General features: G+C 39.9%; 1 protein-coding gene across 1 annotated transcript in view; it reads left to right on the top strand.

Moving 5' to 3' along the window:
• Positions 1-20,224, top strand: part of ADAMTS19 (ADAM metallopeptidase with thrombospondin type 1 motif 19) — a gene marked incomplete at both ends in the record, with an annotated part of 195,179 nt that overhangs the window by 20,634 nt on the left and 154,321 nt on the right. Inside the window, one exon of the mRNA XM_084886566.1 lies at positions 17,078-17,243. Within this exon, the coding sequence (XP_084742692.1) occupies positions 17,078-17,243 (166 nt within the window). The remainder of the gene's footprint in view (positions 1-17,077; positions 17,244-20,224) is intronic.

Raw genomic sequence — 20,224 nt, 5'->3', positions numbered from 1 at the left:
CTATAGTAAGTCAAAAAAGTGTTTTTATTAATATTATGGCTTTTGAGGTCTTTAAAATTTAATACAACTGTGTTTCATGACAAATGTACATATGTATAGTTTATATTAACATTAGGATAGATCTGGCGCACCATCTTACATAGTGATCACATTTCTTTTTTAAAAATATGTTATTATTGATTTTAGAGAGAGGGGAAAGGAGAGGGAGAGAGAGAAAAAAAGAGAAACATCAACATGATAAATATCCATTGGTTGCCTCCTGCACGCCCCCTACTGGGGATTGAGCCTGCAACCTGGGCATGTGCCCTGACTGGGAATCGAGCTGGTGACCTTTTGTGCATGGGACGACCTTAACATTTTGGTGCATGGGATGACACTCAACCAACTGAGCCACACTGGTCAGGGAGTGATCATATTTCTGTTTATAGATCACAATATACTATATATATGCTATATTAACATATATATGCTAATTATTGTATCTGGATTTTAATGTGTTGTGTTTTTCTTTTTTACATATGTAAGATAATGAATACATTGATCTTTTTTCCTGACACTTGAACTGAATTTCAAATAGCGTAACATTTTCTAGATGAACTTTTCTCAGTTTGAAATAATTAATCACAGTTTGTTGAAGTAATTAATTTCAGTTTGTCACCAGTAATGGTCTGTGTCCTTCCTAATTAAGAGACTAATCCAGGAAAACATGTGAAGCAATTTACTCTGGCACATAATTTATTAGTGAGAACTGTCATTTGTATGTATTCTTTTGGGCAGCTGTTGAATTAAACCTGAAGGGATTGACACCCATATATGGTTTTTAGGTCTACATGTTGGATAAGGTGAATAAATAAGTCACAGATAAAAATACAAGACCAAAAAAAAAAAAGCGTAAGGCAACGTATTATGTAGGAGGTTCAATTTTTAGGTCTTCGGTTTTATTTATTTTCTGACAAAAAACCCTATTAGTAGTCATAGCCAAGGAAAGACACCAGCCTTTTAAGTTGAACAGAATTATCTAATGGCCAAGTACTTAGGCCTTAGTCAGGTACAGCACAGAATGGTTTAATTTCTGGAGAGATTTATAGTTGTATAAAATGCTTTCATGTATATAATTTCATTTAATTAGGCAGGAAACGTTTCTGTGTAAGATAGCAAAGGCTTGCTTTGATTTTACTCCTAATGTTGTCTTTGTCCTAATCTTTACGCAGACACTCATGCTCGTTTTTATCTGACAAGCATCAGCCCCGCTCCTTAGGTTGGAAGGTGAACCGAACTTGGTATGAGTGTTCCTTTACGTGAAAGAGTGGTATTTAAGGAATCAATCCAAAGTATCGATAGAACAGAAAATTTAAAATGTTACCAAGCCTCACTAGTCTTTGAAGACTAGGCTTTAATATTACAATAGAGCCTGCTTAACTTTGTTTCATAGTTTTGGTTTACTACCCAAGTTGGTAGGTAGTAATTCTGGTCTTATCATTAAAGAGAACATTTCTTGAGGGCCCATTATGAAAAGTAAAGTGTGATTTATACCTCTAATTAAAACAGTTTGTGGCTCCTCTCCTCTTAAAGAGATGAACACAAGGAATAGTATAGAAAACAGATTAAAAAAGGGAAAGTAATGTCGCAGAAGCCAAAGCAAACAGTGCCCGCCGAAGGAAAGGGTTACTTAGAGATTCTTTCCTACACTGTTCTCTGTGTTCATCTCTGATTTGGAACATGTTAGTCTGTATGATCCTTTAGGTAACCAGGGTGATCTTATCTCAGGAGCCTGTGGTAGGATGCTCAATTAAGTTATTAGGAAGAAGCCCATGTTGTTTAAAATCTTTTGGCCTGCCTCAGCCTGTTTGGTTCAGCGGATAGAGCATCTGCCTCTTGATTGGGTCCCGGATTCGATTCTGGTCAAGGGCATGTACCTGGGTTGCAGGCTCCACCCTGGCCCAGGCCTGGTTGGGGCTTGTGCAAGAGGCAACCTATCGATGTGTTTCTCTCACATCGATATTTCTCTTGGTTTTCCCTCTCTCTTCCACTTTCTAAATATCAATGGAAAAATATCCTAGGGTGAGGATTGAAACAACAAAAACAACTTTTGGCCTATCATGGCCACTTCCGTTTCAAATGGGACTGCAGGTCACTTAACCTTTACTTTCTTAATTCCGAGATCTCAAATCTTTGATTTTATCTTTTCCGAGAATCTCATCAGGATCAATGGCTCTTAATTTTCTGGATGAATGAGCAATTCAATTACAATTTCCTGAGGTTGGTTGTTTTTATACTTTCGAAGAAACATATTTTGAATTATGGAAACACTCCGGAAGCAGCCATCTTTTGTAATGAAGACATTGGCACTCTTTTTTCAGAATTGTACTTAGTGTTTGTTTTGCACATGGTAGTTGATGAGCACTTTTTCCAGATTAGACTGCTTTTTTCTCAGTAGCCATGACCAACAGATCTTTTAGTGTCCCCACACTAACCATGAGAAAATGAAGACCCCTGAGGTAGTATCGCTTGCTCCAGGTCTCCCAGATCGCATCTGTGGAGCCGATCCTGAGTTTGGTCTCCCTGTGTCATAGTCTTGGCCTTTCCCTTATGCTTAAGGTTTCTTCTTGTTAGGTGGAATCATATGGAATTGTTAATATATGAATATTTGACCTACAATAAAAGCAATTTCTTATGCTACTACAAAACACACACACACACACACACACACACACACACACGCACACACACGCACGCACACACACACACACACACACACACATACAAACCAAACAAAACCACCAAGAACAAACAAACAACTCCATTTAAGAAAAGCTCATTTTGCAGGCTGGAAGAGGCTAATGGGGGGGAAAGATACACTTCTTTAAGGGAGAAACACCTTAGTCATTAATGTCTGGAAATGAAGAGCCAGAGTCACACACTTCCTTTGTGAGGACTCACGGCTCCTTTTATGTAAAAGCAGGGACTGAGGAGCCACAGTGTGTGAGTTTGAGTCCAGTCCCCCCTCTTACAACCCTATTAGCAGTGTCACCTTAAACATGTCACTTCACCTCTTAGTGCCTCCCTGTCTTCACTTTTTAAGATTCAGCAAGTTATTTTCATGCATGAGGTTACTGAGAGAATTTTCAGAGTGAACACTGAACCACTATTACTTATCTTTTAAAAGCATACATTTTGTAACCATCTTATTCATTTAGATCAATGGTTTTCAGCTGGTATGCCTCAAGAATTCTTAAAACACATAATACCTGACTCTTTAGTCAGGGGCACTGACCTCTGTCCCTTAGATTGTCAAATAAAAAAAATGAAAAAAGCCAATATGACAATAGTCACCTGGTGTGAATTAATCTATTTTTTTTTTGTCAGATTGGCAAAGAATATTTTTTTCTGTGTGCCACAGAATTTTAGTAATGCAGAATGAAAAGAAATCATAAATGAAAACACTTTCCATCTCCATCTTGTTATTCTACACAAGTCTTAATGTTTTACTTTTTTTTTTTTTTTTTGCAGTCTCTTTATTTCAGCCCATCCTATGTGATTAAGACATTTCTCGTTCAACATTCATTTCCATACTTTAAAAATTAAAGCAAATCTGCTGGCCCAGAAAGAAGCTCACTATAGACTGATGCATATGCCTTTCAGCATAACGATTATTGCTTGTCTCTGATTCTTATAAGTATACTTCCAGTAGGACATGATTTCACTCATCTAGGGGAAATGGTACACAACTGATGAACAAGAACAGACCCAGAGATAAGGAGCCATGGGTCAGACTGTTGGACCTCAGAGGGAGGGTGGGGATAAAAGGGAGAGATCAACCAAAGGACTTATGTGCACACATACGAGCCTAACAAGTGGTCAAGGACAATAGGGGGGTGGGGGCATGAGTGAGGGAGGATTGGGAAGGGGGGTTGAGGACAAATATGTGATACCTTAATCAATAAAGAAATGAATTAAAAAAAATAAATTTAAAAAAATTAAAGAAAATCAACCCTAAAAATGACATTTACAAACTAGATAACTTCCAAGTAAAAGGAAAATAGTGAAGAAGGACAGGGAACCCATTTCCTATCGGGAATGGTTACAGTAACCAGGCACATACAGAGAGGCTGTGAGAATATTTGTCACATTTTGAAATGGGAAAAGGTGCTCAGGAGGCAGAACCAGGGCTCATGGTGTGGAGTGATGGTGAAGAACCTTTTGGGCCTTTTATAGAAATGTTTGTAAGAATTACCCCTGTCCAGCAGAGGCCTGGGTTGCTTCAGAGTGGTGATCGCTCACGTAGTGATTGAAATGCATAAACAGGATATTAAATATTTATGAGATGCTGTTGAACGATGTCTTCTCTGGGTAGAATTTGGAACAAACTGACCCCTAATTCCTTGTTCGGATATGCTCTTGTTTATAAATGTCTTTATAAGATATGATGTATGGGTATAATCTTCCTGATGTGGTGTGGGATATGCAGGGTGCATTGGGTTTCCTGGTTTATACCGGATCATTTCAGCTCCTTAGGTATATGACCTCCCAGGGCCACCTCTAGTAAATCAATGTGAGATTACATTAGCTTTCTGAGCCTCTGTGCTTACTGATGGGATGTGTATGAAAGAGACTAAAGAAAGGTTGGGCCAAAACCGGTTTGGCTCAGTGGTAGAGCGTCGGTCTGTGGACTGAAAGGTCCCAGGTTCGATTCCGGTCAAGGGCATGTACGTTGGTTGCGGGCACATCCCCGGTGGGGGGTGTGCAGGAGGCAGCCGGTCGATGTTTCTCTCTCATTGACGTTTCTAGCTCTCTATCTCTCTCCCTTCCTCTCTGTAAAAAATCAATAAAATATATTTAAAAAAAAAAAAAAAGAAAGGTTGGGAGGAAAAAAGGTCAAGTGTGTTCTTCTCTCTCTCCCTCATCATACATTTGTATTCGGGATCTTGTAGTTAGGAAACAGGCCATGTGAAAAAGAACGTTGTCGGTACACAATTTACTGCTACCTTTAAAGGGGAAAACCCCACTGTAATTTATTGGACATTACTTAATGCCATTCAGAATGGGGGGTGGGAGAGACTATATGAATTACCCAAGGGTCCTAAGTGAAAAACAACAACACATTTGGCTGGTGTGGGTGCAAATGGGAAAGAAGATAAAATCTACAATAAGTAAACTCCTTAATTATTACAAAAGATACTTGAGATGGTTTTGAAATGACTGTTTCATAAACTGGTGTATTTCCTGCATCCAATACATGAGCTCACACATGCTTTGCACTCAGAGAGTATTGTCAAGTAAACGAATTGTATTTATTTGACCTTTAATTGAATCCGGAAAATGAGTTGCAGCACATTTTCCATGTCTCTGAGTATCAGGGCCCTGGTCCTGGAGCAGTTTGCTCCACTAATCTGGTTTCCATGGTAAAATGAATTTGCATCTGCTCTCTAGGGGTATGTAGGAGGTTGGCAACATCTCTGCTAATTGTGAGGTCACCCGAAAGGCCTGGCAGGGATGAGTCCTTCCCCAAATTGCAGCTGTGCAGCTTTCTCAGTGGTCTCATTCAGTTCCACTTCAAGCACATAACTGGGCTGGAATTGCATGAGATAAGTGCAGCCAGTGCTCATCACCATGGTGAATGGCTCTGAAAAATCGGGGAGTAACTAACCCTTTAACAGAGTATATTAGCTCATTGAGCACCAGGGTCGGTGGCAAGTTGGAAGCCCCCTTTAAAACATAGTCAATAAGTTTAAAACTTAGTCTATAAGCATAAATTCTTCTCACGTCTCCCCAAAATGTAAGAAAAGTAGGTAACATGGTGACAACTTTTGAGAGCCCTGGCTGATTCCTTTGCTCAGTTTTTGCTGTTGGGCTTAACAGAACCATGAGTTCATGTGTTTGTTCATCTTGCATAGGGCTACTGAAGTTTTAATGTGAGCACTCTGGGTTAGACCAGGCAATAGTTTTTTGTCTCCCCCCCCCCCCCCCCCAGAAGGAAATGAATGAGAGCTTTTTCTTGAAAGCCACTTCTAGAGAGAAATTCTGAGTTTAAAAAAAATCAACTATACAACCTCACCAGCCCTTCCTCCCAGGCTCCTTTGCTGATTGCTTCTCAGTGTTAGGGTCCTCAGGGTTTGGTCTTAGACCCTTTTCTGTTCCTTCTCCACACACTCTTTCTGGGCAGCATCACCCACCCCATGGATTGAAAATGTTGGAAGCTCTCAAATGGAAGTCTCTGGCTCCGAATCCGCCACTAAACCCCGTACCCCAAATATCTACTTGATTTCCCAACTTGGATGTTTCACACGATTTCAAACCTAATTTGTTCCCATAAGACACTTGGATTCTCTGTCCCTAAAGTTTGTTTCATCCTCAGTGTCTGGCATCTATATCTCTCTATCACAGACATCTACGTACCCTTCTTGAGTACTGAAGCTATCAACTCCGGAGTCATCCTTAATTCTTTCGTTATTGTCCCTCCACGTTCCAACATCTAAACCACATGTGTCAAACACAAGGCCCGCGGGCCAAATCCAGCCCGCCAGGCCTTGCAATGTGGCCCGCACCGCGCTGTCATCACTGCACTCCGCTGTCAGTTTATGACATTGTCAGTTTATGACTGTTCAGTAAACCATTCGGCCCGCGATTTGGGCTGGATTTTAGATTTTGGCCCCTTCTCTGATTGAGTTCGACACCCCTAATCTAAACCATTAACAAATTAGAGTGGTTGCCCTCTAGTGTGTGTGAGAATCAAAAATTAATCTCAAATGCACTTAAATCTTCTACATATCTTTAGTTCAGCCACCCTGTGTTGCTTCTTTGGTGTAGCCATCATGATCTCGCACTTGAGCTATTATAACTGGTCTCCCAGATTCTGTTCTTATCACCCTATAACCTGTTTTCTAAAAAGATCAAGAATGACTTCCTTCAAAATTTATATCAAATTATGCCATCCACTGACAGTTGCTTCCTATTTTGGGCCAAATAAAATCTAAATGTCTTACGGTCTTCAGAGTTCTATGAATCATGCCCTGCCAAACCCTCTGCTCTATTTTTGCTGCTGTAATGATTGTCTATGATTCTTGCCACTGTCTTAGTCTCTATGTCAGTTCTGTGTGGTGACTCATATATTGGTCTTCCTCACTTACAGACTTTACATTGATGCCACTTTAATTATTGCAGTTGCCTCTCAACAAGTTTTATTTCAATTTCTTTTTTTTTTTTAAAATTAAAGTGTAATCTAAATCATATATGTACATCATTTGAAAAGTCAGTACTTATTACAAAAATTATATTGGAAAAAATGAACATTCCTGCCCCCTTCTCTCCATCCTTGACTTCTGCCTGCTAGGAGCAATTGCATTTCTTTTGATACTTGCCTGGTTTCTATATTGCTAAGTAGTATAGTTATTTATTCTTTGTTTTTCATTTTTTAAATATTTTACTGTGACATAAACAGATGAGACCCAAACATACTTTGTAATAAGTAAATTTGTAATTTCTTAAGGATATTTTTCTGAATACCTAATTTTTTCTTCTCTTTCCCCCCTAATATATAAGATTCATGAAGACAGAGATTGTTTTCATCCTTGAATACTTAGTATACTGCCAACTTAGGTACTCAGAGGGTATATTTGTAGTGACCATTAAATAATCACCGAGAAGATACCATGGAATGTAGCTTTTGAAAACACTCGTTGATAAACAAAAAAATCATTTTTGATAAGTAAATTTAGGATGGAACATTCATTTTTCCATTTTACCAGTTTTTACCACTTCCTTTTCACTTCTTCAACACAGAACAGCTTCTGTTTATTATTATACTTTTGATGCTGTTCATCTGTAATGCAGTTAAAAAGGAACATTTTGAAATTGTCTTTAAATCTATATCTCTGTCAAATGTGGGGAAAAAGAGGACATTGGTTTTAAAGAAAATGGGAGAGAAAGCTTATTTTTTTTTCATTTGTAAGAGTGAAATCTAGTCCTGTATAATTATTATATAGACTAGAGGCCCGGTGCATGAAGATTTGTGCAAGCATGGGCCTTTCTTCCCCTGGCTGCCGGCACCACCTTCGTTCCGGCCCAGAGCCGCCTTTCTGCCTTCCCATGCTACAGAGGCCCAGAGCTGCTGGGGCAGTGCGGACCTCCCCACCCCTGGCTGTGGTGCCTGCATATGCAAATTAACCCACCAACTTTGGTGGGCTAATTTGCATACTCACTCCTGATTGGCTGGTGAGTGTTGCGAAGGTACGGTCAGTTTGCACCTTTCTCTTTTATTAGTGTAGATAGACTAAGACTGTATTGTGAGGCCATAAGCACAGAAGCCATCATGATGTGTCCCATAGTAAAATCTGTAACCAGTGTTCAAGAAAGATAGATGGTCTAAAAACTAATGGAGGATTTAATGAGGATTTATTTTGCATGTGAGTCAAATAAGTGACACTGTGTGGAATGCCCCTGAGTTCTTTTCTAATAATCATTTCCCATGTATCACTCTGTTTGAACTGTACTACCCTTGCTTTTCCTTAAACATGCTAAGCTTATTCTAAACTCAGGGTCTTTGTTTCCCCATCTGCCTAGAACATTCTCCCTATACACCTTCATCTGGCCATCTCCCAAACTCTAGGTCTCTGCTCAGATGTCACCTCACCCGAAAGGCCATCCACTCTCTAACCCCTTCATGGGATTGGCACCTGACTTCATATTACACATCTATAACTTTTCATCGAGTAAATAGGACTTTAGGGACGTCTTCATAAAACAAGGGGTATGTCTTTTTTTCTTTCTGGTCTTCCTTCTGGTGTTGTGCATACTTAGGTTGTGAAAAGTTCCCTGGTAAATTTAGTCACAGAAAGTCTCTGGTAATTAAAATATTTGGTAACGACAGTCCACATTCACATATAGTTAACATTTTTCTGCCATACACCCTCCACATCCCGGCTTTCTTGGAGCTAATCACTCCCAGTGAAGAAGGTGGATGAAGTTGGATTCCTCATTACTTCCCCACCTAGAGCGTTCATGCCTCCTGCTCAGTATTGCGCTTCCTCTGGCTCCTCTAGGACTGAGTCATAGGGGAGGTGAGTGGCAGGAGAATATTCACTTGACTGGCAGTGTCATGGAATGGTGTTGCTGAGCACTATTTTTTTTAAATCCTCACCTGAGGATGTTTTATTGATTTTTTTCTTTTCTTTTAGAAAGGAGAAGGTAGAGAGAGAAGAGAAAGAGGGAGAGAGATACATTGATTGGTTGTCTCCTGTATGCACCCCAACTGGGGATCCAACCTGCAACCTGGGCATGTGCCCTAACCAGGAATCAAACCCAAAACCTTTTGGTTCACCAGATGATGCTCCAACAACTGAGCCACACTGGCCAGGGCGAGCGCTATTTTGATGACTGCTTAGAATGAACTCTCTCATGGGAGAGTCTCCTCTTTAGAAACACCCATCAGTCCCTGGGGCCTCCCTCTTGTCTTTTGAAGAGGCTTAATTCATCTTCCTTGGATGGTCATGTTCAGCTCCTACTGTGGCCTGTAGGCTTAGTTTAACCTTGTTTTATATTGTGAAACAGAACACTGGTATAAATATGTATGTAAACCATCAATGTAAGCTCATGAACCAATGGTTGCAGAGCAATTGTGTGTATAACTTTGGCCCAGTTGAATAAGTAGCACCTTGTCTCCCTCCCTAAAGTATAAGTTAGTGATGTGTCTTCCAGCCTCGTTCGCTGCTGCACCCTTAGCTCTGGCTGTACAAAGTTGGTACTCATAGGCATTTTATTGACTAGAAGATCAAATGAATGAATAGCCCATAAAGTTATAATACATTTAAAGGACAGACTATTATTCAGCAATTAAAAACCCAAGCTTATAAAGATTATTTAATACTATTAAGAAACAAAATAGCTATTAAAGCTATTCTTAACTGGGAAAAAGAAGTAGGATATAAAACTATCATATGTATGTATGTGTATAGGAACACACATACATACACACTGATACATACACACATATATACTTTTATATACTTGTGTCTGTAAATAGATGAGAAAGAAATAGTATATACATATATTATAATTGTGTCATATGACAGGATTTGGGATGGTTATTTTCTTTCTTTAACTATATTTTTAAATGTTCTGCTATTTAAAAGTTCAGGTTTTAAGATCACATTTTGAGAGAGTAAACAAAAAGGAGAACTAAAAGAAAGGAAGAAGGACAGGAAACTAAAATCTGGAGCTTTTCTCCCAGATCTGCCATGGGAGAGTTATTGGGCATCCACCAAGGAGGAGGCCCGGAGAGAAAACTCTGGGCCACTCAGAAAGCCAGCGTGCTCTTGGCAGCTTGTAAATCTGGTCACAGAAAACTGTCAGCCCAAGACAGAGCTCCGAGCCCAGTGCAATATTTTGTCTTCTGCTTCGTGAGGGAGGGGGCCCGGCCTTGCTATTGATATCAGATTTTGGACATCGACCATCTGTGAGGTGTTGCGCTTGACGTCAAATCCTTAGTGCAGAATTTTTTAAAGATGAGAGCTCTTTGGAACAGCAGTCATGGCAGGCCTGGCCTCTCTCAGAGAGCCTCAAGAAGGCAGCGCGCGTGTGGAGCCAGGCCATCTTTGGTGTGAGTTCTGTTTCACCACAGATTGATTTGTGACCTTAGAATGCAAGAGTACTTTTTGAAACTCTAAAATGAGTGAGATGAACATAGGTGTCTCAAGCTGGCTGTTTCTGATTCAATGAAATCATGTATAGACAGTGTCTGGCATACAGTCATAATATTTTCTTATTGTTTTCTTTGAAATATTTTTGCACACATTTGAAAAGGGAAGAGTGAAGGGCTCTGTAGTTATTGAGGCCTGGGTGACGAGGGAAAGGAGTCATGAACAGAATGAAGACTGGAGAGGAGAATGACGGTACCCCTGCAGTGAGATGAGAAGTGGCAGGTGTGGGAATGGATCTCGAATGGAAGCAGTGGGATGGGAGGGGGACTTGGGAGTCCTCTTCAGAGAGGGGGTAATAAAACCACAGGAAGTGATAAATGCAGAGCAATTGCTGACCAGAGACCAGCCTTGGAGTGAGGAATACCGGCCTGGTTAAGGAAGCAGAAACAGGTGCTAGAGAAAAAGAAAGCTAGAGCGACACAGAGGAGAAAAATTGTCCAGGGTCATACCCCTTAGAGAGGAGAGTAAAGGAAAGGAAACTGCAGGTGACCCAGAAGAATTTCTGGAGTTCAGTGGGGCAAACTAGAATGCAAATGAAAATGTAGGTAGAATGTCGGTAGCAAGCAAATGTAGAGTGATGGACTAAAACCAAAAGTCGGTTTGGAAATTGGGAGCTGTAGATTCCAGCCCTGACATTCACACGAACTTTCTGTGTGATTGTAGATGAATCATGCAGCATTTCTAGGCCTTGTTTTTTTTGTTTTAAAAAAATATATATTTTATTGATTTTTTTACAGAGAGGAAGGTAGAGGGATAGAGAGTTAGAAACATTGGTGAGAGAAAGACGTCAATCAGCTGCCTCTCGCACACCACCCATGGGGATGTGCCCACAACCTAGGTACATGCCCCTGACCGAAATCGAACCTGGGACCCTTCAGTCCAAAGGCTGACGCTCTATCCACTGAGCCAAACCAGTTTCGGCTAGGCCTTGGTTTTCTTGATTTTTAAAGCTCCAGTGATGGCAGGATGGTTTCTGAATTTCCTTTTTACGTTGTATTGATAGTTTGTGATTCTCTTTGAAGCCCTTTGTCAGGGAAAGAACACAGAATGGTGTTCATAATGTTACTTGAAGGCTTTTTCTAAAGCTAGAACTTGGGCCCCTAAAGAAAGCAACAGAATTGCCAGAGGAAGAAATCAAATTGTAGTGTCTTCCCCCCTCCCCACACACAATGGAGCCCCAGGAGGAGTAAATGGACCCCTCCTGAGGGCAGTGAATGGATATGTTTTCTCTGAAGGAAGAGGACAGTGAGTGACAGGCAGTATCCCTTGAGCACCTGTTGTGTAGCAGACCTTGTGTATTGAAGGCGTGACGAGGGGCTCTGTGGCCAGAGCCTTCCCTCAGACAGCTCATGGCCCAATCAGAGACCCCAAGACAGTAACCACACCGGGTTTATCAGTGTGATGATGGGAAAGGTCCAGGGTCGAAGCGGATACGGGAGGCAGTGGTTACTTTGGAGAGAGAACAGGGTTGGCTTGAATTCAAAGAAATAACTCTGGATACTGACAGTGACTTTTCTGGAAAGAGAAAGCAGCACATGCCATGTACGAGGATGTCATCATGCAGCTGGAAGTTTTTTGGAAACATGTTACAATAGAAAGCTTGTTCACACAATTAAAATTGGTTTGTTAGGGTTATACATGAAGTTTAAGTAGTGAAAATAAAGCTGGAATGATACCCAAGACTTTGTCACGACTTTATACTGTCTCTGTCTTCATTAAGGACTTGGTGTTTATCCCTGTGGGTGTGAAGGGACACAGAAAGGGTCGTCAGACAGAGTATTTTAGCAGAAGGCAGTAGGCTAGATGTGGTGTCAGAGGTGCATTTTTGTGTGTGTACATAGAATGCACAAATGCATGGCAAAATACTCTCATTTATAGTAATATTGAAAATGACATTTTAAAAATAAAGCGTAAAACAAAGTTATAGTAAGATTCACGTCTTGCTTATATTCTGCTTACATTTTAAAGTATATAATGCAGTATTTACTTAATGAGATAGATATTCTAACATTACCATACAAGAAAATACGTAAGAAAATAAGGCCAAACTTGTGTAGACATTCAGGTCATGTAGAGCATCAGACAAATATTTGTCTAAAGTGTTTTTACAAGCAGATACTGATGCCAAACTTTTCAGCAACTCCTGTTGCTGTTGTTTAGAAATGAAACACTTGTGCTGCTTCCAGTGTCCTCAGGTCTTCAGGAGCTGGGCTTTCCTTCTGCTGTCAAGCACTTGGCCATTTGATGTTCCCAATTATATGGGTTCATGGTATTTGTTGGCTACATTTCTCCAGTTCTCTTCTCAAGCCATCCTCTTCTTGAACTGTTTCTGAGACTCAAGTCCTCTTTGCCCTTGTTCCCAAACGCCTCCTCTCACAGGGAGCCACCCTGCCACAGTCTTAGCCAAAGCCTGCTGTTCTTCAGGACTCCTCTTGTGTCCTGAAGTGATAAGATCTATCACCTAATTTCCTGTAACACTAATGGAATTTAGATCTTGCGATTTGCATACTAATGGTTGGCAAACTTATTGGTCAACAGAGCCAAATATCAACAGTACAACGATTGAAATTTCTTTTGACAGCCAAATTGTTTAAACTTAAACTTCTTCTAACGCCACTTCTTCAAAATAGACTCGCCCAGGCTGTGGTATTTTGTGGAAGAGCTACACTCAAGGGGCCAAAGAGCCGCATGTGGCTTGTGAGCCATAGTTTGCCGACCACTGTGCTATACTAATATTAAAGGATATTCTCAAAGACTTTCACAATACATGCTTGAGCCTCAGATAAAATGCTTTCAGCCAGTTCAGTTAAAGATGAGCTAGAAAACCAAAGTTTTGTAAAATACAGACAAGTTCAGGAAAGCGCATGGAAGCATGAAGGGAACACTTGAGAAAAATAACCACAGTAGTGCTTCCGTTTTGTGAGTGAACGGGAAGTGAGACTGTGAAAGGGAGGGAGGTAACCTAGTAGGAGTGGGAACCAGAGTGGAGAGTGCCAGGTTCTTTCTAATTGTTCAGTTAATTTTTAGTTATGCTTCTACTAGAGCCCTGGTGCACAAAATTCATGCATGGGGAGGCTCCCTAGGCCTGGTTAGCAATCAGACCTGATCAGGGCTTTCTGGCTGCTGGCCAGGGCTTTCCTTCTGCCTGGCAGCGGGCCTCCCTTCCCTGCTGCCAGCTGCCAGCTGCTGGCTGGGGCCTTCCTTCCATACTGCACCCTCGTGGTCAGTGCATGTCATAGTGAGCGATAGAACTCCTGGTCTCCTGGTCGAACTCCCGTGGGGACACTTTATATATTAGCCTTTTATATATAGAGATTAGATTTTGGAATCTGTTTGTCTATTTAATAGACCATGGTTCATTTAAATTCGGACAAATGCAACAGTGATATTTGGTGAATTGAAGAAACAATATATAAAAATTCGTGCATATTGGCCAAATTAAATTTCAATTTGTGATTAGAAGTTGGTGGCAGTATCAGTAAACATACATGTAAATCAATGTTAATAGTTGTTTTAAAAAGCACAGAGGCATCTAAATAGATGAAATATCAGAACCAGTAAGAGAAGACATGGCTGGCAACACCTTTATGTAAGTTATGGTGAATGTGCAAAACACTGAAATTCTTGCTGAATCGTCAAATCAAAGAATAACATTCAGTGACAAAATAACAGATGCCACCATATGAGGAAATGTACATGATGACAGAAGCAAGGTAGGGAATAACTGTGAAACTTAATTTCATTGCCAAATATTTGCATGTAATGTCTCATTGAAAAATCTAAAAAGAGCAACTGGGAGTAAACCACACATATAGTCTGCATTTATTTTACAATAGATAAGGGACAGTGTCCTACTAATTCACACAATCTTTCCTTTCCTTCTAAAATGGAGAGGACAATATTTGCCCTAAAGGGAGTGTGGCTTCATTGAAGATTGTGGGGCACAGAGGCCCTTGTCAGAGAAGTTAGTGTGGATTTGTGTTCTTCCATGGCCTGTACAATCACAGTACCGATAAAACAACCTGTTTTATTAGTGGACAACGTAAGCCCTTTGTGGAGACACAGAACACCTAAAGATTTTCTGCAGTTCTTTTTAGTACACGTCATTATCTTGAAAGAAACCAACCTCAGCTAGAGCACTTCCCAAGCTGCAGGATAGTTTTTTGATCTCGGACAGGAAACACGTCCATGGAGAGAGAACACCGAACGTGCCCTGGAGTGAGCTGAGCCGCACGCTGTGGTCAGACAGTAAATATACCTTGAATGAATAACATTTTTTTTTCTTTTTAAGTTGGTCCTTCTCCTTTTAAAAGTGTCTGTAGTGTCATATTAAAATTACACGAAAAAAATGCCCCAAATATCTACATATTTTTTAAAATTTATTTTAAAAAATATTTTTATTGATTTCAGAGAGGAAGGGAGTGTGAGAGAGAGAGAGAAACATCCATGATGAGAAAGAATCATTGATTGGCTGCCTCCTGCATGCCCCCTATTGGAGATTGAGCCCACAATCTCAGGTATGTGCCTTGACCAGAAATCAAACCGTGACCTCCTGGTTCATAGGTTGACGCTCAACCACTGAGCCATGCCGGCTGGACAAATATATACATATTTTTAAAGAAAAATATTTAAAAACAATCATTAGGGTAAATCTTTTTTTTGCATTATCCCTACCCACAAATGATGTGTGCATGTGAGCTTGCACTCGTGTGTGTGTGAGAGAGAGAGAGAGAGAGAGAGAGAGAGAGAGAGAGAGAGAGAGAGAGAGAAAGATGGGGGGGAGAAAGAGGTTAGGGGAAGAAGACTGGGAGAGAGAGAGAGAAGAAAAGGGAGTGAGGGAGAGAGAAGGGGACAGATGGAGGTGGTATAACTATTATTTTATTTTAAAAATATTTTTATTGATTTCAGAGAGGAACGGAGAGGGGGCGAGAGGTAGAAACATCAATGGCGAGAGAGAATCTCTGATTAACTGCCTCCTGCATGCCCTGCGCTAGGGATCAAGCCTGCAACCTGAGCATGTGCCCTGAGCAGTGTTAGAACTGGTTCATAGGTTGACACTCAATCACTGAGCTATGCTGGCCGAGTGGAACTGTTCTTCTAGTTCTTCAAAATTTTATTTGTGATATAATAAAATGAAATTGAGGAAGATTTTTAGATTACTTAAGGTATCTTGTAATGTTAATTCTTACAGAATGATAAGAGATAGCATATTCGCAATCACCTGGACTTTTTATATGGAAGATGCAATATATTTTAATCATTAGAATAAAGCAAAAGAAAAAGCTTCTTCTATACGTCTAAGGAAAATGTACTTTTAAAAAATGTAGATTTATTTTACTATTCAGCTTGGAAGAATTACTATGTCTGAAAAAGTAATTATATTATTGCTGTGGTAGGTATATGTGAATCAAATTAAAATGAACTATATATAATTAATGCAAAGCAGAATTATGAACTTTGATATTAACAGATTGGGTATGAATAAGCAGGTTCTAAGGGATTATTCAAAAATAATTACTAAAGAGTTAACAGTGATCAATTATATATATATATATATATATATATATATATATATGTAGATATTACAGTGGAGTAAAATAAAATTGAAAAGATTAAGTCATATGTTCTTCTATGTGGAATATTTTCCTAGTTATAATGCAAATTTATTCTAAAAAAGGAAAGAAATGACTAGGCTTAGCTTCAATATAATAAAAGGATACCTACTTGTTATGAGTTCTTTTTATTGATCATAACCACATTTTACAGTTTTTAGCCCTCTGCCCACAATTGGCGAACTTTAAAATCCATTTTCTTGGCATTGCATGAAATGAAACTTGTTTATATAAGTGATGCTCTTTCTTCTCCTGTAATTTATTGTTCACAGGTTTTCAAAATGTTTAGTAGAAGGCCTTAAGAATATTTTACATAATGACTCTAATGCTGTGTCTCTTATGTTTGCTTTGATATGTTACACGACTTACTTTGTTAAATAATGATTGTCAAAAAGCTGGACTATGTCTCGTATGCAATTAAGAGCTGTATTGCTCTTCTGTACATGCCGTCCATGTGAGTGAGCCCATGGGTCTCCCAAAGTGAGCCTTTAACATTCCAGAAGTTTTACTGTGCATCTGTTGCTGGCATCTCGCCTCCCACCCACACAGGCTAAGACTAGCTAAATGAAGTTTTTGCTAGTGTAATAAAGTACATAAAGATGAAGTAATAAAATGGGAAGACAGTTACTTTATTATGCGGTTGCCCGAATAGCTTCCCTAGAAGAATGCATGCACATATGTGAAAGAAAATAGTGTGCGAGTTAGGGGAACCCAGAAAGTAATTTATTCAAATGGCATTTCTTACATGTCTCTTTATGTTATTCATTCCAGATGGGATTCATACAGCTCAATGAAGACTTCATCTTTATTGAACCACTCAATGATACAGTGGCGATAACGGGTCACCCGCACCGGGTATATAGGCAGAAAAGGTCTGTGCAGGAGAAAGTCACAGAGAAGCCAGCTCCTCACAGTCATTTCTGTGGTATTGTTTCAGGTAATGCCCTCTGAAAGATTTGACTAACTATTCAATGTGGGGGTTGGGGGAGCAATATGAGATGGATCTGTCAAAAAATTCTATCCGTGCAGCCATCCATTCATTTACTAGCTTTATCTTTTTTCTTTGGTTAATGGCAATTAAATATATTTTCAGTCCATTTTTTAGTTTTCTGGGAAGTGCCACCTTTTAATATCAAGAAATATGAACTCACAAGGACTTCAGAGATTAACATATAATATACCCCACGTCTCTCCTATATTGTGAAGTGTTTCTCTTGGGATGTGGGTCACCTCGCTGGGATAGACATGACACTGGGAATCCTGAAACTGATCCTGTGAGCTCTTGGTTTGGCCAGAAGCATCTTTTTAAAAAATTTTAAACATTTTACCCAAGTAAAACTCATCTTGGAGGTTAAAATTATCAGAGGGACTGGAAGAAGGGTAAACATTTCTTTGGCTTTTATTCTCAGTATCAGCATACCCTAAACCTGGCAGTTTCAGAGGCACAGACATTCCTAACCACCAAACCCTGTCTCTGCCTGTGTGCTAGCACTTCACAGACATGAAATGGTGACTATTTTGTGCACTTTCTTACTTCCTTTGGCAGAGCTCTGTGGCATCGGCAAGAATGGCCGGGGAAATGAATGATTTCTCTTACATAAGTAGGATCTGGAAGTCGTAGCCAACATCCAGCAAATAATGAGTTTCCCTCGGAACAATTTTAAACATCTAAACCAGACATCTCAGTGAATATTCACTGATATTAGATTAGAATCTGAGGAAATATGAATTTATTGAAGAATTCTTGGTGCAAAGACTTTAAAATTTGACTTGCAGATTTCAAATTAGGTGTAAGTGCCAAGATATTAAGTCTAAAGTTGGTTATGGTTTTGAGGCTGATTTGGATATATGAATTTTGACAAGAGTAACATTTGCAGAGGCCATAGGATGCATAGGGTGTTTGGATTCAGGAAGAATTACGATTTGTTTCTGTTTAGATATATTCATCTCAAGTTAATCCGTGGTTTCTGTTTTATTTTGTGAAAGGTCTTAATATCAGTCTCTTTGGGAATCATCTTCAAAAGTTGTTAAGTGAATCTCTGTCACACCACTCAGTGTACATGATCAAGTCAATTAAAAAAAGACACATCTCTCTTCTCTATTCTAAGAACTATAGCACAAGGCATGTAACAGCTGAATGGATGTCATAGCATTACAAACAAGCAACAGAACGGCTTTTGTATGGTGAAATGACAACAGCAACCACAGCTTGAATTTAGTCCATCTAAGGAGATAGCGTTGTATGAGTTATACTGTAGTCAATTCCAGCTGCTCTAGACACCCATGTATATGGGTCACAGAAAGCAGGCTTCGTGTGCGTCATTATGTAGGGGGGAAAGATTGCTAGAAAATTTTTAATCTTAATAGGTTTATAAAGCATAAATACTTGGTTCACATTTGACAAGCATTTCTCATGAAGTTTTAATTATTATTATTATTATTTTTTTTGGTTAGGCATAACTATTTTAGGTTAATTGACCTATCTGTACCAAGCAGTTGCATATAAGAAATGCTAAGCTGTCATCAGTTGGATGATTTACTGAGCTTACCTATTTTCAGTGGCTTTTTAAGAGCATACAATTAAAAAAAAATCATTTTAAAATGAACAGTTTATGAAATAAAATATTTATTTACTTACACTGAGATGTCTAATTGGAGCTCTTATTTCAGGCTGATATATTCACATATTAAACACATGATTCAAATTTGAATAACATTGCAGTATTTGCCTTTGCACAATCCTATATAATAAAAGCCTTAATATGTAGATTGACCGAATGGCAGAATGACCAGTGGAATGACTGGTCACTATGACACACACTGACCACCAGGCGGGCAGACGCTTAGTGCAGGAGTTGTCTCAGCCCAGAGACCCCAGGCTAGCCACGGCGGGTGCCAGTGGGGGCCCTGAGATCTCTCCACCGGTCACCCTGCAGAGGGAAGCGACTGGCGGCGGCGGCAGCGGGATGGGGGTTGGGGTTGGTGCACGGGTGGCCACCAGACCAGCCAAGGCAGGTGCCAGTGGAGGCCCCCCAATTGCCCCACAGAGGGAGGCGACTGGTGGTGGTGGCAGGGGGCAAGGCCAGTGAGCTGGTGGTGCAGGCGGGCCAAGGCAGGTGCCAGTGGGGGTCCCTCCCGATTGCCCCACCAGTCACCCCACAGATCGGCCCTGATGGCTGGGAAAGCCCAGGGACCCTATGCGTGCACGAATTTCATGCCTCGGGCCTCTAGAGGAATCATAAAATTTATTTGTATTCAACTTAGTCTCTGTATGATTTCCCTTCTGCATTTTGAAGCCTAAGTACATTATGTTTACATTTATTTATTTTATGAATATTTTCTCAAAACGGGGATTTTTATACTTTAAGACAACCTTGTTGTATTCTTTTATTAAAATTAATGTAGAGGAAAGGAAGGCACATAAGGTTGAGGGTCAGAGGCCCTGAGTTTAAAGCACACCTCAGTCCCACTCCAGCTAGGTACTCTTTTTTCAATTCTCTTAAAATTCTGAAGTTTAGCTTAATTATTTGCAACATAAGCATGACCAGTCACCCCACAGTGATATGGAGTTAAAAGGCACAGCTCACATTCTCAAGAGGCAACTAATGTGTTATTTTATTTTAAATATTCTATTTAGCCGAAACCGGTTTGGCTCAGTGGTAGTACATCGGTCTGCGGACTGAAAAGTCCCAGGTTCGATTCCGGTCAAGGGCATGTACATTGGTTGCAGGCACATCCCCTGTAGGGAGTGTGCAAGAGGCAGCTGGTCGATGTTTCTCTCTCATCAACATTTCTAGCTCTCTATCTCTCTCCCTTCCTCTCTGTAAAAAAAAATCAATAAAATATATTAAAAAAAAAAAGAAATGCTTGATTCTAAAAAAAAAAAAAAATTAGAAAATTTAAATATTTTATTTATTG

The sequence above is a fragment of the Pipistrellus hanaki genome, assembly GCF_964339955.1.
Source record: "Pipistrellus hanaki genome assembly, chromosome: 5".
In the NCBI taxonomy this organism is placed as follows: Eukaryota; Metazoa; Chordata; class Mammalia; order Chiroptera; family Vespertilionidae; genus Pipistrellus; species Pipistrellus hanaki.
This window is presented reverse-complemented; position numbering and strand designations above follow the sequence as displayed.